General features: G+C 41.7%; 1 protein-coding gene across 1 annotated transcript in view; it reads right to left on the bottom strand.

Moving 5' to 3' along the window:
- Positions 1-8,569: 8,569 nt before the first annotated feature.
- The window catches only part of LOC149453976 (cyclin-dependent kinase 12-like), a gene marked incomplete at its 5' end in the record, with an annotated part of 39,840 nt that continues 29,862 nt past the window's right edge, over positions 8,570-18,547 (bottom strand). Inside the window, one exon of the mRNA XM_089687962.1 lies at positions 8,570-10,090. Within this exon, the coding sequence (XP_089544088.1) occupies positions 9,429-10,090 (662 nt within the window). The remainder of the gene's footprint in view (positions 10,091-18,547) is intronic.

Raw genomic sequence — 18,547 nt, 5'->3', positions numbered from 1 at the left:
AGAAGCTTTACTCAAAACTGTTTGAGAGAAGCTGGTTACTGGATAGTGAAAGGAAGCAAAGTTATAGCCAAGTACATAAGTAAATGTGTAATCTGTAGAAAGGCACGTAGACCTACAGAAGAACAAAGAATGGCTGATCTACCAGCTGATCGTGTAAACCCATCGCCACCATTTCTTTATAGCGGAATGGATTGCTTCGGCCCATTTATCACCAAACAAAACCGCAAGGAGTACAAGAGATACGGACTGATATTTACGTGTCTAAGCTCCAGAGCAATTCACATGGAAATGTTGGAAGATATGTCAACCGACGCCTTTATCAACGCCTTAAGATGTTTCATAGCCATTAGAGGTACTGTCAGAGAACTTAGATCTGACCAAGGATCTAATTTTGTTGGAGCAAAGAATGAATTGAACAAGGCTCTAAAGGAGATTGATAAAGAAAAAGTTACTGAGTACTTGTTAGAGAAACAGTGTGATTTTCACATGAATGCTCCACATGCAAGCCATACAGGCGGAGTCTGGGAGAGGCAAATCAGAACTGTAAGAAACGTACCAAGTTCAGTTTTGAAAAGGAACGCCGGAAGATTAGATGATGCTTCACTTAGGACACTATTCTATGAAGTAATGTCTATTGTTAACAGTCGTCCACTTACAGTCAACAACATCAACGACCCAACAAGCTTGGAGCCTCTAACGCCCAACCATCTACTTCACCTTAAGTCTGATTACATACAGCCACCACCTGGCAACTTCACCAAAGAGGATTTATATGCAAGGAAAAAATGGCGAAGAGTTCAATATCTATCAGAGCAGTTTTGGAATAGATGGAGCAAAGAGTACTTAGCTCATCTCATACTAAGAAGTAAATGGCAAACGCCTAGAAGAAATGTTCATGTTGACGACATAGTGTTAGTAAAGGAAGATGACTTACCTAGAAGTCAATGGAAATTGGCCAAAGTTCTAGAAGCTCGAAAGGACGAAGAAGGACTAGTAAGAAGAGTTTTGTTACAAATGGGAGACTCAAAACTGGACAAAAAGGGAAAACGTCTCACAACTCCACTCAAGTTGGAACGTCCAATACAAAAGTTAGTTGTTCTGCTTGAGAGTAATACTGGAGAGTTGAGAAACTGATGGAAAATTCCTCAAATTCATGTTCGAATCCTATTACTAAGAACATAGAATTATAGGTAATTTTGGTGGGAGTGTAGCTGGCCAGCTAAGACCAGTCCTAGGTTGTTAATATGGTTCACACATATGTGTATACCAAACCTGCCAATAATCTCAGTACAGTATATATGTGCATATGTTAAAGCCAAAAGCAAAATCATTGCTGTAATTTATGTCTTTGAGTGTTATATGACATTTATATATTCATTGTGTTAGCAGAAGCCGAAAAGGAAAATATGCCTTTAAGAGTTAGTTAAAGATGAGCCAATCACAGACAGCCTCATACTGTACAGAGCCTTAACCAATCCCAGCCAGTTTCACATCTATGCCTGTGTAAAACTCCCTGCTAGGATTTTCTAGAGACACATGCTCACCAGACAGAAGAGAAAACAGACAGTTCCAATCAGAAGAGCTTTATGGAGGCAGAGCAGGCCAAATAGGTATTTAATGCACTTGTGTGTTCCTCTATTGTTTGGCAGTGCAGGTGGATCTGTGTGCTGAAACTGTTGTGTGTGTTTTACTTGTAGTTCCAGCGAATCGAATATAGTAAATCGAACGAACTTATCGAATATATCGAATTTATAAATCCAAGTGAATTTATCAATCTATCGAATCAACCCAATGTAATACAAGTTAAACAATTGTAATATGAAACAAAACAAGCCATTGTAAGCAGTGTTATATGAAGAAGATTGAAGTTATTAAAGAAGTTAACCAAAGTATTCGGTGTGCTCTTTAAACCTACTGCATCCATAGAGCGGCATTGGAGGAATTAAAGAGTAAAGTCGGTCTAATCAAACAAAGAAACAGCAATTGCATAATTTTTCTAATGCCACAGCGCACTAGGCACCAAAGGGTGCTGCACCTGCCACACTGAGCAGCTGCATCCAAGCCTTAGATCACCAAGTGCAATGCAAAGTGTTGGATGCAGTGGTGTAAACCACGCCACCACCAGACTCTAGAGCAGTGGAGACGTGTTCTCTGGAGTGACAAATCATGCTTCTCTGTCTGGCAATCCAATGGATTTAGATTGGTGGTTGCCAGAATGGTACTCGCCTGACTGCATTGCGCCAAGTGTAAAGTTTGGTGGAGGGGGGATTATGGTGTGGGGTTGCTTTTGGGTTGGGCTTGAACCCTTGTTTCCAGTGAAGGGAACTCTTAAGGTGTCAGCGTACCAAGACATTTTGGACAATTTCATGCTCCCAACTTTGTGGAAACGGTTTGGGGATGGCCCTTCCTGTTCCAACATGACTGCGCAAGGTCCATAAATACATGGATGAGTGAATTTGGGGTGGAGGAACTTGACTGGCCTGGACAGAGTCCTGACCTCAACCCAATAGAACACCTTTGGGATGAATTAGAACAGAGACTGCGAGCCAGGCCTTCTCATATGACATCAGTGCCTGACCTCACAAATGTGCTTCTGAAAGAATGATCAAACATTCTCATAGACCAGGGGTAGGCAACCTGCGGCTCTGCAGCTGTTGCAGGACTACAAGTTCCATCATGCCTCTGCAAGTCATAGATGTAACTGTCAGTTTTGTAATGTTGCAATGCCTCATGGGAAATGTAGTTCCACAACAGCTGGAGAGCCGCAAGTTGCCTACCCCTGTCATAGACACTCCAAAATCTTGTGGACAGCCTTCCCAGAAGAGTTGAAGCTGTTATAGCTGCAAAGGGTGGGCCAACTCGATAATGAACCCTACGGACTAAGACTGGGATTTCATTAAAGTTCATGTGTGTGTAAAAGCAGGCGTCCCAATACCAATTTTGGCAATATAGTGTATTTTCTTGAAGAAAAAAAAAAGTATAATAAGTATGGCAGTTGTTTATGATGCTTTAACAATATACAGTGAGTAAAATAAGTATTGAACACATTACCATTTTTCTCAGTAAATAGATTTCTAAAGGTGCTATTGGCTTGAAATTTTCACGTCAGTAACAACCCATGCAATCCATATATATGAGAAACTAAACCAAACAAGTTCAGAAATTAAGTTATGTGTGTTAAAATGGAATGACACAGGGAAAAAGTATTGAACATGGTAACTGAAATGTATTTAATACTTCGTACAAAATCCTTTGTTGGTAATGACAGCTACAAGATGCCTATATAAAATAGTGATTCTTGTGAGCTACTATGGTGTATTGTGTGTATAAAAAAATTATATATTAAATATGGATTTCAATCTATATAACCAAAATCACCTCTTAAAATTTTAGTGCTAAATACTAAATTATTTAAAGTATATATATGTGAAAAATCGAATGAGTGGATCGCCTACACCATACACATACTCACACTAGTGTGTTACTATAATCAAAAACAAATAAATGTGCCACGCTCCATTAAATAAAATTGTGGAAAAAAAAAGTGTGTATACTTACACAATATATTTTGCAACTTAATATTAAATTTAAATAGCGTATATAAGTCTACGTTTTTGATGTGCTATTCTGCTGCAAATACATTCCCACAATCACTCCGTGATTAATAGAAAAAAATATTTTTATATGAAAGTCCACACAAAAAAACTTCTACTTGTGCTCCTTCACCTGTGTGCGCTCACCTGATTTATATGGCCAAACCGTTAAGTGAGGTCAAAAACAGCCTGTGTCCCTTTAAATGATGAGTGGATATATATATATCCCTGTCCCAGATGGATGGATGGATAGATAAATGGAGTATTTCCCTTTTATTTTTTTTCCAGCAGTGGGTCTTATTGTTTCCCAGAGATCTGTTTTCCTGGAGTTGGATGGATGAACTTATCCCACTCTCCTCCAGGGGGTCTCCTCACTCCTTTTTCATTTTCCTCTCCATGTGCATGATTATCATGTAATAAAAGAGTATAACATAGTGCCTTATCTTCTTTAAAAAGTATTATGCTTAACCCCTTCCCGCCGGCGCCTCCTGACCCTTTAAGAGTTTGACGCTGAGAGTTGGGGCGGGTGGGGCGTGGTTTAGGGATCATGTGACCAGCGTGACACGTCCTCACGGCGGTCACATGATCGGGAAAGGTCCCAATCGAAAGAGCAGACCGGGACCTTTCCGTGAGTACCGGACATGTGTGCTGGGAGCGCGTGTTTTTTCTTACCTGAACACAAATGTGCGGCCGCTCGGCTTCTAGGCCCAGATGCCGGGAGGCCACACATTTGTGTGCGGCCGGCGTAAGGGGGTTAAAAAATGCACTCACATAATACAAACAGAAAAAACGCCTTGTTCTGCAATGATATAGAATCCACGGTTTACGACACTCCTCATACTGTGTTTACTCCTTTAAGAGTCGTGACGTCAGAGCCCCTCACCTACGTGTTACACCACCGGTCACGTGGATTTTCCACTGATGAAGCCACGTGACCCGGTGGCGTAACTCGTAGGGAAGGGGCTCTAACATCACAACGCTTAAAGGAATAGACACAGCAAGCATGAGGCGTGTGGTAAACATATAAGAGGATTCTATATCAGTGCAAAACAAGGCGATTTTTCTATTTGTATTATGTGAGTGCATTAAACATAATGCTTTTTAAAGAAGATAAGGCACTATATTATACTCTTTTATTACATGATAATCATGCACATGGAGAGGAAAATGAAAAAAAAGTGAGGAGACCCCCTAGAGGAGAGTGGGAGAAGTTCATCCATCCATCCAACTCCAGGAAAACAGATCTCTGGGAAACAATAAGACCCCCTGCTGGAAAAACAAAAATAAATAAATAAAAGGGAAATACTCCATCTATCCATCCATCCCTCTGGGACAGGGATATATATATCCACTCATCTTTAAGTCCATTTAAAGGGACACAGGCTGTTTTTGACCTCACTTAACGGTTTGGTCATATAAATCAGGTGAAGGAGCACATGCAAAGTTTTTTGTGTGGACTTTCATATAAAAATATTTTTGTATTTTTTATTTATATATATTTTTTATACAACGCTCACTAGTGGAAGATATCGCAATTAATCATGGAGTGATTGTGGAAACGTATTTGCAGCAGAATAGCACATCAAAAGTATGGACTACGCTATTTAAATTCAATATTAAGTTGCAAAATATACTGTGTAAGTATACAATTTGTTTGAGTTTTTTCACAATTTTATTCAATGGAGCGCGGCACATTTATTTGTTTTAGCTACAAGATGCCTCCTGTGTGGAGAAACTAGTCGCATGCATTGCACAGATGTGATTTTGGCCCATTCTTCCACACATATCTTGAAGGTTCCGTGGGCCTCTTCTATGAGCTCTGATCTAGTTCTTTCCATAGATTTTCTACTGGATTCAAGTTAGGTAATTAACTGAGCCATTCTAGCAGCTTTATTTTCTCTCTCTTTGATACCAGTTGAGAGTTTCCTTGGCTTTGTGTTTGGGATCATTGCCTTGCTGAAATGTCCACCCTTGTTTTATCTTCATCATCCTGGTACAGTAGATGGCAGCAGATTTTCTTTATCAAGAATGTCTTGGTCCATTTTTCTTTTCATCCTTCCTTCAATGACATGAAGTTTGCCAGTACCGTATGCTAAAAAAAAGCCTCACACCATGATGTTCCCACCTATAAACTTCATTGTTGGTATGGTGTTTGTGGGGTGATGTGCGGTGTCATTTGACCTCCAAACATGGTATGTATTATGGCAAAGAGTTACATTTTGGTCTCATCTGTCCAAGCTATATTGTCCCAGTATTTCACAGGCTTTTCTAAATGTTGTGCAGCAAACTTTAGACGAGCTTCAACATGCTTTTTCTTCAGCAATGGAGTCTTGCGTGGTGAGCATGCATACAGGCCATGGTGGTTGAGTGAATTACTTATTGTTTTCTTTGAAACAATTGTACCTGCTAATTTCAGGTCTTTCTGAAGCTCTCCACAAGTGGTCCTTCGCTCTTGGACAACTTCTGATAATTCTTTTCACTCCTCCGTCAGAAATAATGGTTTATGATGAAATTATGTTCTTTCCACTTCTGGATTATGGCCCCAACAGTGCTCACTGGAACATTCAGAAATCCTTCTGTAACCAATGCAATCAGTATATTTTGCAACAATAAGGTTGCAAAGGTTTTGAGAGAGCTCTTTGATTTACCCATCATGAGATGTTCCTTGTGTGACATCTTTTGTATTGAGATACCTTTTTATAGGCCATCAGTTGAGACTGAACAAGCTGATATTAATTTGCACTGACAAGGGGCAGGATTGCTGATTGATTTCAGCTGGTGTCTTGGCTTTTCATGCCTTTTTGCACCTCCTTCATCTGTTCAATACTTTTTCTCAGTTCCATTCCATTTTATTACGCATAACTTAATTTCTGAACCTATTGGTTTTGGTTTCTTTGTATGTATGAATTGCATGGGTTATCGACATGTGGTGAAAATTTAATGTCAATAACTCCCTTAGAAATATATTTACTGAGCAAAATGGTGACGTGTTGAAAACCTTTTACCCGCTGTACATGCACATTCTTGACTGACTCTCGAGAGTGGGCGTGTTGATAAAGATCAGCACAAGATCTACAGCCACCGTCCTCATTCCTTTTTTTGCTAGAGTCAATGACCTGAAACTAATATGCAGATCAAGTACTCAAGCTTTACTTGTCACATACTTATCCTAGGTCAGTGAACATGGAAGCCAGGATGAGGATAATAGCCGCAAAGGTCATACCATTAAACAAGGCTGGGAAAAGGTGAAGGTGGGGAATTTAGGAGGGGCAGCTGCGCTGGGTGCAGTGATTCAATATGGGGGGGGGGGGGGGGGGGGGAGTGCCACATGGTGTATTCCTTCTGTTACAGGCTAATAGGAGTAGTGACAGTAGTATCAGTAGCTCCTCCTTTCTGTTAGTGCAGTGCTTCTGTATTAACAAGCCTGCAGGTGTTTACAGGAATACAGGAGTGCTGTACTGGCAAAAAGGAGGAGCTGGAGGGGAAGAAAGAGCACCATCAAGTACAAGAAGTGTTGACAAGAGGAGGAGGGAGTCCAGGGGAGACAAGGGCTGTGATCTCTGCCCCCCCCCCCCCCCAGTCTTTCCTTCCTGCCGATGCAGCGTTCCTGTAGTTGCATAAACACAGCAGCCAGCTTGGAAATACCAGAGTGCCATCAGATCAGGACTGTGCAGGGTTCGCTTGATAGTTCTCTTGTATTAAAATTTGTCAGCACCCTCCCCTATGCTGTCTCAGCCTGACTGCACTTCTCTGTCTCCAATGTGCACAGTAGCATTCTATGGGGATCATTAGCACAAATGGCTCATAAAAATGTAGACAGGATGATGGAGACTCCTCACTGTACGCAAAAAAAAAAAAAGATAAAAACACTGAAACATAAAAAAAAAAACTTGTATCTCCTTTAAATGTGTTTTTTTTTTGTATTTAATTGAGCTATTTTTAGACAAAAATAAATATGAAAAATAGCAAATTTTAATCTTTCAACAGCAGCAAAAGTTGCTATTCCTAACCCCTTTTTTTGCCCTAATGTATTAGCTACTAAATACTTAAGATGATCTGACAAACAACCCTTCACTGCTCCTAATCTGTGCAACTACAAACTATCCACTGTGACTGGCATGACTGTTCTGCATTTTGTTTTCGCCTCTGGCTGGTCCACTGCTATTCATAATTATCGCAGGGAGACCAACAGAGGTAAAGAACACCCAACAAGAAGGTATCACACCATCTTGGTGTACTTCAGGGTCCACGTGACTGGCAGATTTGGAGCTGTGCAGTGATGCTGAGACAAGCGGGGGGCTGCTGGGATTGGGACTTCAGTTGCAGAAGACTATTAGGCTCACAGAGTGGGGGGATGTAGTCAGCAGTGGTGGTCTTATATTTTCATATTGGAAACACTCATAGGATCTACTATGTCTCTATGGCCAGCTTTAGGCCTCATGCACATGGGTGTGAAAAATGCAGCTTTTAGAGGGGTCTGGGTTTTCTTTATGGCTCTGAAAGGTAGCTACAAGTTGGCTAATATGCTCATGTAGGTCGCAGAACAAGGAGAGATATTTCAGCCACTGCACACCATGCAATCCCAGTGTGTAATAGGTGATAGCAGTCTCAGCCTAACTCCATCCAGTCCATGCCCCCAGACATATTTCTCCCCGCCCACAAAAGGGAGGGGGGTGAAAAAGGCCCCAAACTTGTGTTCCTAGAGAAGCATATTTGCACTTTTTGTGCTAAGTGCATTCTAAAGGCTAGAGTTAATGTATATTCTAGCCAATAGAACGTGTTTATGCACATAGGATTCTAAATGCATTGTGCACATAAACGCATTTAGTAAGCCAAGCAAAAAGATTTCCTGGCAGAAACATCCAGCATTCATAGGACTATTTTATTACGCCCATGTACATGAGGCCTTACTGTCAATGCACCAGATAAATCATACGACTTTCTACTCAATAATAATATTAACAAAGCAGTAACAGTACTTTGTAATTCTTGTTTATTTGTCTAGGCCCTTCAACAACTTTAAAAAAAATTATTTTTTTCCACAGAGTCAGCGAACACAACCAGGGGAAAAACAAAGACAGGAGTTTGTGTAATGGCGGCCTAAATTTGCCCTAAAAATACAACTTAAAAAAGTATATATTTATATAAACTTAATAGGGCATAACACAATGTTTGTTCACTGACATGGTCTTTTCCTTGGAATTGCCTCTAAGAGCAAGAGGTGCTCCAGAAGGTGTGAAGTAAAACAAAACAAAAGCAGTTTAAAGGAAAACAGTGAGAAATTGCATGTATAATCCAGCAGTTAATGACACAAGAGAAAAAAAATCTCTTAAAAAAACTGTACACAGCCAGCTGCATTTGCATTCATGTGGGTCTCTCTTATTAGTTTCCTGAGGGGTACCACATAATTAGTTACATTTCCAAATAGACCTACAATACAGAATAGCATTGTGAGCCCTTTGGTAGCAGATGGGGTAATTTTGAACACTTAACACCGCATTATGCAGCCCACCTTTCAACCATCTGAGAATGATGGTGCTTGCCATCTCTGAAGAACCGTCACTTGCCCAAGTGACTAAAACTTGGAAAAGAACAATGAATGGGGAGGGCAAACTCTAGATCACAGGGTACAAGTGTCCCAAACACATTCATGAAGCAGCAATTGACCATTTAAAGTCAGTCCCCATTTCTCATACTTCCCTTCTTGAAAACCCAACCAATTTTCAAGGCTCTCTCTTTATAACCATCGCAGCTGCCAAAGCTAGCCACGTCTAGTCCTTCACCACTTTTAAAAAAAGAGGCCAGGAAAGGCAGTAATTGAACAGTATCACAAACTCAATAAGGGACTCCTCTGCCTTGTCCTCCCCTTGGAGTTGCACGTGTAGGCGCTCTGTATGTCTTGTTGAATGCTTGAGGTGGGGCAACCCAAGCCTGGTTTGCTGTTGCTGCAGTCCCTGACCCCAAATCACTGTAGCTGGGGATTTTGGCCTCTTGGTAAATATGAGAGCTGTTACTGGTCACCTCCAATTGTCCATGTGTGGCCACTGTGCCAGAGTGCATCCCCAGAGGGACCCTTGTAAACCTGAGGTCTTGATCCCCTGGGAATTGCAGGGAACCTGTTCCCTGGTAACCACTTGTTTCTCCCAGCTGTACTGGAAATGTTCGGCTTTTCCCTATCGATTGAGGGGACTGCTCCCCAAGCATTTGCCCTGAGTCTCTGTCTTCTGGCCCCTCTGAGCTGTAAGTCCTGGGGGGCAGATTTCGAGTGAAGTCCGAGCTCAATCCTTGGTTCTCCCTACAAACCTTCATGGCGGCAGGCTCTACCTCTGACTGATTGAAAAGTTGCATTAGGGCAGCTGACGCCCCTGGGGTGTCAGTAACATGGTCCTTGCAAAGAGATGGTGGTGGAGGTGGCCCTGGAGGCTCTGGTGGTCTTTTTTCTGGTGGCAGGATACAAGGTTGACAAGCAGGAGAAAGGTTACTTCCTTTGGCTGCATCTTTACAAGAATAGAAATAAAAAAGAGAAAAGGGGAGAGAAAAAAAAAGATATTTAAACTTGAACGTCACAATGTTAAAAAGATAACACATAAGAGTTAAAATGGCCGCAAAGCCTCTTTTTATCCTAAAATAAAAAAAGGTTTATACCTACCTGCTCTGTGCAATGGCATTACACAGAGCAGCCCCTTATCTCCTCTTCTGGAGTCCTCTTCTGGGCTCGACCCTAACTAATCCTAAAACTGTCCCTAACACCTATGCTTACTAACCAATGTAAGAATCTGTATAACAACCTATTTTCAACCTGCTCTGATCACATGATCATGCTCCCATGTTAGATGTACTAGCAGATTAAAAAACACAAACTGAAATCAAGCTCCAGCTAATACTTTATAAACAGTTACAGCAAACTGTTTTTTTCCTTTTGGGATAAAGGTTGCTCATAAATTAAAGCTGTTTATTGTGAGCACGTCAGTGGTTAATGGTTTGTCTCATCTCTGCAACTGATGCATTCGGTTGGATAGCTTGCTCCTTTGAAAAACAACAGACTTACTGGCTGGATCACCAGGTGAAGATAAAATAAAGCAAACCTAAAAAGAAGAAAAATGAATGCAGCCATCAAATCTGTGGAAATGGTACTCTGCAATATAATACATGTTTGCCTCTGGGTTTAATAGCACTTTAAGCAAATTCATAAATCTCAAAAACTAGGCACCGTATATTCCTATTTGTGCTCTTCCTGCAGAAATGTGGAACACCAGGAACTCTTGTGTGTACAGCATTTTTGTACTTTATGTCACACTTAGCCAGCAAAATGTCCTTCTATTAAGCAACTCCACCTTGTTACTTGGTTGTCCCCATCTTCTCCCAGTTGTTTTCTGGGTCTGAAGTTTTCAGCCTTCTCCAGTAGCCAGTCAGGGATGATGTAACTCATTTGAACATAGCAGTTACTTCAGTTACCTGGCACTTACAGATCCTGGGATTGAACACTGAGCTGAACATGCACGGCTGTTGGTGTGCAATTTGTACAAAAACAGCTGTCTGACAGGGAGAGATATTATGGCAAAAGGTACATATGGGGGGGGAATATAATAAAGCCCTAATGACACTTCTAGCATTATGACGCTTTAAAATGGCCTGTGCCAGATTTAAAAATCCAGGTTACCCAGTTTCGTAGCTTGACTGACACGTCAATTTCAGGTAGCTCTTACGAGTGTCACTTTTACGAAAAAGTGTAGATAATGAAATGGGAGGCAATTAAGATCAACTGTAAGTTGGTTACATAGAGAGGCAGAGTGTCTGTCTCAGTATACTGTGCAGCATGCTGTATATTTGCTCCTCCCCTTCCATCAGAGTTCATTAAGGGTGCTGTTGGCGCCTAGTGAATTTAAATAGTTCAGGGCATGTAAGGAATTCATAGTTCCATGAAAGGAAGAGGAGGGGCATTTTCGAGTACAGCTCTCATTGACTAGGGAAAGAGGAGCAGACAAAGGAATTGAAAGGTTACTTTGAATAGCAAAGGAAGTGCTTAACCATTTGTGGACCAGCAATGTACCTTCAAGTAGATGTACAGGGGGTGTGGGCGTGCGGAACTTTAAAGCGTGACATGCTTGGTATCTACTTATCTTTTACAAAACAAATTGGGCTATGTATTTTGTTTTTTTTGCATCAAAATAAAAAAAAAAAAGTAAATTTTTCCCCCAAACAAATTGTGTTTGAAAAACCGCTTCGCAAATAACGTGTGACAAAAAAAAAATTACAAAACCCACCATTTCATTCTCTAGGGCATCTGCTTTAAAATAAATGTTAATATATATATATAATTTGGGGGTTCTAACTAATTTTCTAGCAAAAAATAGTGATATTTACATGTAAACTAAAGTGAAAAAAAGTCAGGAAAAGGCCTGAAGGTCAAGTGCTTAAACCCAACTTCCTAAAAAGTGAAATATAGTTCCAGTAGTCACCTAAACAGTTTAGTAAGGGAGCAATTAGGGAAAAAGTATAAACATAAAATTCAAAGACAAGATATTAGACTGCTTACAAGAATCACAGGGAATATGATCCACCAGATATAAGAAGTGAAACAAATCTGGGAACTGACTGACCTTGGAAAAGGATCCTTTAGAGATCCACAGATATATACGCCAATTGAAAAGGGGGAATAACAGCAATATTTGGTAGAACAGTATAGTCAGCTCCTTATTCTGGAAGGAAATAACAGGAACTGATGTTTGAGGACCATGCAGGGCAAAACATCTGTGAGAATCATCCAGGACCCCAGAAGGGGCAGAAGCAGGCTAGTATTCCACTTAATCTGTTCCATCCATAAAAGTGTGAGGAATCCCCCAAAACATCAAGATAATAAACAGAAGGATAAGAAATGAATGGGGAAATAAAGGAGGCAGTGTCTAAAATAGAAGCACCGGGGGGGGGGGGGGGGTTAGATTTCTGAGCGAACACACAGTAGGGCTCATTCAGACAGTTATGTGTGTAAAAAAAACCAGATCTGCTTAACGTAAATATTACTGACATGTAGTAAGGTTTTACAAAAAAAAATGTAAATTTTCTAGATATGTATGACATGGGGACAGCCATATTAGCCATTACATACAGTGGGGAACAGAAGTATTTGAACACCCTGCGATTTTGCAAGTTCTCCCACTCCCATCATGGAGGGGTCTGAAATTCACATTCTAGGTGCATTCCCACTCAGAGACAGTATTTAAAAAAATTAATTCAGGAAATCACTTATGATTTTTAAAGAATTTATTTGTCTTGCACTGCTGAACATAAGTATTTGAACACCTAAGAAACAGCAAGAATTCTGGCTCTCAAAGACCTGTTACTGTGCCTTTAAAAAGTCCACCTCTACTCCACTCATTAATCTAACTTAGTAGCACCTGTCTGAGCTCTTTAAAGACACCTGTCCACCCCACAGTCAGTCAGACACCAACTACTACCATGGGCAAGACCAAAGAGCTGTCAAAAGACACCAGAGACAAAATTGTGGACCTCCACAAAGCTGGACAGGGCTATGGGGCAATTGCCAAGCAGCTTGGTGAAAATAGATCAACTGTTGGAGCAATTGTTAGAAAATGGAAGAGGCTAAAGATGACTGTCAGTCTCCCTCGGACTGGGGCTCCATGCAAGATCTCACCTTGTGGGGTATCACTGATAACAAAGGCGAAGAATCAGCCCAGAACTACAAGGGAGGAGCTGGTCAATGACATGAAGAGAGCTGGGACCACAGTTTCAAAGGTCACTGTCGGTAGAACACTACGCCGTCATGGTTTCAAATCATGCATTGCACGGAAGGTTCCCCTGCTCAAGTCATCACATGTCCAGGCCCGTCTGAAGTTTGCCAATGATGATCCAGAGGAGGCATGGGAGAAAGTCAAGTGGTCAGATGAGACCAAAGTAGAACTTTTTGGTCTAAACTTCGCTCGTCGCGTTTGGAGGAAAAAGAAGGGATGAGTTGCATCCCAAGAACACCATCCCTACTGTGAAGCATGGGGGTGGTAACATCATGCTTTGAGGGTGCTTTTCTGCAAATAGGACAGGACGACTGCACTGTATTAAGGAGAGGATGAATGGGGCCATTTATTGTGAGATTTTGAGCAACAACCTCCTTCCCTCAGTCAGAGCATTGAAGATGGGTCGTGGCTGGGTCTTCCAACATGACAACGACCCGAAGCACACAGCCAGGATAACCAAGGAGTGGCTCCGTAAGAAGCATATCAAGCTTCTGAAATGGCCTAGCCAGTCCCCAGACCTAAATCCAATAGAACATCTTTGGAGGTAGCTGAAACTCCATGTTGCTCAGCGACAGCCCGGAAACCTGATAGATCTAGAGGAGAGGGCCAAAATCCCTGTTGCAATGTGTGCAAACCTGGTCAAGAACTACAGGAAACGTTTGACCTCTGTAATTGCAAACAAAGGCTTCTGTACCAAATATTAACATTAACATTGATTTTCTCAGGTGTTCAAATACTTATGTTCAGCAGTGCAAGACAAATAAATTCTTTAAAAATCATACAATGTGATTTCCTGAATTTTTTTTTTAATTCTGTCTCTCAGAGTGGGAATGCACCTACAATGTGAATTTCAGACCCCTCCATAGTTTCTAAGTGGGAGAACTTGCAAAATCGCAGGGTGTTCAAATACTTCTGTTCCTCACTGTATGCAGGCTCTGCTTCCTATTTTGCAGTGCTACAGATTGTTTCAGCTTTACTACTCATCCTCACAGTGCAAGCCTATGTGTAGGCAAAGTCATAGCAAACTGTGTGGCAGACATGCCATCTCAACAGTTCAGGAGCAGGAAGGTTGATGAGTGAAATAGAAATTCTCTTTTAGTAAATATTCATAGTGTTTCTAAATAAAACAAAAATATGGAAGGGCAGGTATTTAAAAACAAATGCTACATCAAAAGGCATGCCCAGACGTACACACTGCGAAAATAAAACAACTTTACCGTTAAGAGATTAACAGTTTTTAGTGTTGCCCTTTAAAACCGGACTATGATATCACCTAAACATGAATGTTCTATGTAGAAACAAAATCATCTGAATAAAGCTATTAACCACTTGCCTACAGGTCACTTATACCCCCTTCCTTATCAAGCCAATTTTCAGCTTTCAGCACTGTTGCACTTTAAATGACAATTAAGTGGTCATGCAACATTATACCCATATGAAATTTTTATAATTTGTTTCTCAAAAATATAGCTTTCTTTTGGTGGTATTTAATCACCGCTGGGTGTTTTACTTTTTGCGCTATAAACAAAAAATTGCAAAATTTCATAATAGAAACAAAGAAACTTATTTTTTTTTTTCCACACTTTTTGCTCAAAGGTAATTTTTCTCCTTCACTGATGTGCGTTGATGAGGCTGCACTGATAGGCAGCACTAATGAGGTGGCATTGATGATGGGTACTGGTAGTCAGAACTGATAGGCACTGACTGGCGGCACAGGTGGGTGGCACTGCTGGGCACCGATCATCAGGGCACTGATCATCAGTGCCCTGATGATCGGTGCCGATCCCCGCTCTGACAACTGCCGGTTCTTGGCAGTACTTTTCTCACGCTCTGACAGTGCAGCCGAGAACCGGCAATTGCATTTGCCGGTGATCAGCGTGTCATTGGATACGGCTAATCACATGGTAAAAGGCGCTGTGATTGGCCTTTTACCACATCACATGATCAGCTGCGTCCGTAGGACACAGCGATAACGCAGAACGCCGGGGGCGTGCAGGAAAGCGCGTTCTGGGAGGACGTCATATGACGTCCACCCAGAACTGGCCAGCCGCAGTGCAGCCGTCAATCGGCTATCTGCGGTCGGCAACTAGTTAAAATAGAAGTCCCATTTAAAGTTGAATTAAAGTTTCACGTTTTCCACATTACAGTCCTGAACTTTGTATTAACTGGTTTTACTCGGAATGTCCAAGAATGTCTCTCAGTTGAAAATGGAATCCTGCCCTCCAACTCAATGCTCCATACACGCACATGAGTACTAGCCACACCCCTCAACACAAAGACTTGTACTGCAAAGGAAAACAGAAAATGTATCTGACCACGTTCGCTAGATAACAGACTTATGTGCATTAAGTCAAGCTGTGGTCCCTGCAAGACTAAACAGTCACATTTGGACACACTGGGGTTGATTTACTAAATATATGGTTTAATTTGCAAGGGAAGTTGTATTCTGCAAGGAAATTTTCCCCAGAGCTTAGTGAATGTGCTGAAGCTTCACTTTGCAACTGCACTTACAAAGTGAACAGTCTACTTCCCTTTTGTAAATTAACTTCACTGTGCAACTGCTATAAAATGAAGGAAGTGGTAAGACTAATAGAGGCTGTTAGTAAAAACGTTTATCAAACAGAATATCTTTCAAAGGCTTGAAGGGCTCATTCACATATGAAATTAATGGAGGCTGCTGATATACGTTGACTCGTCATGAAAGCAACATACTGAGTGGTGCCCATTGTAATATTCATGGCAAGCACCGAAGGGCTGCTTAAACACAGGGTAATGACGCACGTGTGAACAAGTCCTTAAGCAGAGCTTCTAACATCCTCCATTGAGGGCCTTGTTAAGGCAAGAAACGCATGATCTACCACATTAAATGCCTACTTCCTAAGGAAAGTTTCCCCAATAGAAAACTGTTGAACAAAATATTTAGAAGAAAAAAAAATATTTTCCGGTTGAGGACAGTCTCCGTCAGCAAGTGGATCAGGAAAAACACCACTGGATGTTTTGGGGCTCGTTCACACCATCTGCAGAAACCCACAGTTTTCTGCAGCACACAGAGGAAACAATTTCTTATGTGTCTTATTCACACCAAAACGGAGATGTGATGTCCGATGAGGAGCTGTGTGGGATTATGCAACATGTCTGCAGTTTCCCCCATAGCTCCACACTGGATTGCAGGCAAAATGGACAACACCGCTCTGCATGCCTCCCATGTAACAGGAAGTGGGAGGGAATGCAGAACGGTCCTCTGCGTGCTTACAGCCTGCCTTCTGTCTCTTTAGATTCCAGCTAGGATGCTGCGGCTCAGCTAAGATCCTGGAAGGGCTCTAGTGGGGAACAGAGTGGATGTATGTCGCAAGGGGAACACAGATGATGGGCACAGATGTGGCAAACCCACTGGCGGTATGTGATCAGAGGGACATGGATGGTGGACAGTGATGGTGGGGACATGGATGGCGGACATTGATGGTGGGGACATGGACGGCAGACAGTGATGGTGGGGACATGGATGGCGGACAGTGATGGTGGGGACATGGATGGCAGAGAGTGATGGTGGGGACATGGATGGCAGAGAGTGATGGTGGGGACATGGACGGCAGACAGTGATGGTGGGGACATGGACGGCAGACAGTGATGGTGGGGACATGGATGGCAGATAGTGATGGTGGGGACATGGATGGCAGACAGGGATGGTGGGGACAGAATGATGACACAGGAAGTGATGTCAGTCTGTGCATAACAATTATGCATGAAAATGGATGTCCACGCGAATGAAAACGGAGGTAAACCGATGCCTCTGCAAGTGAAATCTGCACAGTTTTCCCATCATGCATTGTGTGAACGAGCCCTTGGAGTGAGTAGACTCTGTTGGATCTGTATGCTTTTTAGCATTGGAGCAGTCAAACATAGCAATGCTCTCCTTTAGTCTAGAAGAAATCTATGCAGTAGGTGTGTCACCTTGGTCCAATGCCTCAAGGGGTCATCCATCAGCTACTCCTCTGATCTTGCCTTTGAGCCAGACACAGTGTCAAACACTGATTAAAGGGAGGACGCAGAATGGGCATGGCTGTGACCCCTGGTATCTATGGCTTCAATAGAGCCATAAATTCTACACATGAAATCTGAATTGGTGGAAAAAAATTCCTCTACAAAAAGAGGAAAAATAAAAATAAAGGACGCTGGTATGACTGATGGCCTGAATAGACAGAAGAAGATAGGGAGCCAGAGTGGAAGCAACCATCAGAGGAAAGGGTACTAGGGCCCCAAACAGATGCATTACCACTCCAAAGGAGCTAAAAGCCAAGCCTGAACTAGCATGCCCTGGGGGCACTCACAACCACAATGGAGTGGGGGGTACCTTGGAGCCAAGCATTTGCATTCAGCAGTAACTCAGGTGATGTGAGAATAATGTGCCCCCAAGGAATAAGAACAGGAGATGTTGCTGGCCTGCAAAGTGGAAGAGGCAGGGATTGCAGGTACTCCTCTGATAATGGTGTGGTACAGGAGCACCCGTCAGATTTTTTTTTTTGCTATTTGTCTCACTGGAGAGATTTCTCTTTACTTTTGGTCACATAGCCAAAAGAGGAAATGAGAGAAAATCCCTGGTTGTCAACAAGGGTACCTGAACTAATGTTCCCATTGGAAGATTACCCCTCTACTCCTGTTTGGCGGGCAATCCAGAATTTAGGATTTTTTTTTTCACTTTCAACACAGATAGCAAAAAAAACCTGGGAGGTTTTCTAATCTCTCTCCACTCTAACCAAAAACAAAGTTATTGCCTTTCGTTATACTGTAAAGAAGCCTATGTACAATCAAGAAATACTCTTATAACTGGCTTCAAGTAATAAAATGGTTTGATTTATGTCTTTCGCATTTTTTTCCATGCCATCCATCCTTTTTTTCCTGTTGATCTTTTATAATGTATCTTGCTGTGGCACAAGTCATTTTTAAGTGGGTTATAGAGATATGGAAACATGGATTTATAAGGGGGCTGTAATACCAGTGATTTTTAGCAGTCCATAATGTATGTCTGTGACTGTCTTCTGAAGCATGTTCTCAGTCTCCAAAATGCATATACAGGTGAAACTCGAAAAATTAGAATATCGTGCAAAAGTTCATTAGGTGAAACTAATATATGAGATAGACTCATTACATGCAAAGCAAGATAGTTCAAGCCGTGATTTGTCATAATTGTGATGATTATGGCTTACA

Source organism: Staurois parvus, unplaced genomic scaffold, assembly GCF_062004578.1.
Source record: "Staurois parvus isolate SC_StPar_1 unplaced genomic scaffold, SC_StPar_1.0 ptg000442l, whole genome shotgun sequence".
Taxonomy (NCBI): Eukaryota; Metazoa; Chordata; class Amphibia; order Anura; family Ranidae; genus Staurois; species Staurois parvus.
Note: the sequence above shows the minus strand (reverse complement) of the source record. Positions and strands in the feature narration are given on the sequence as shown.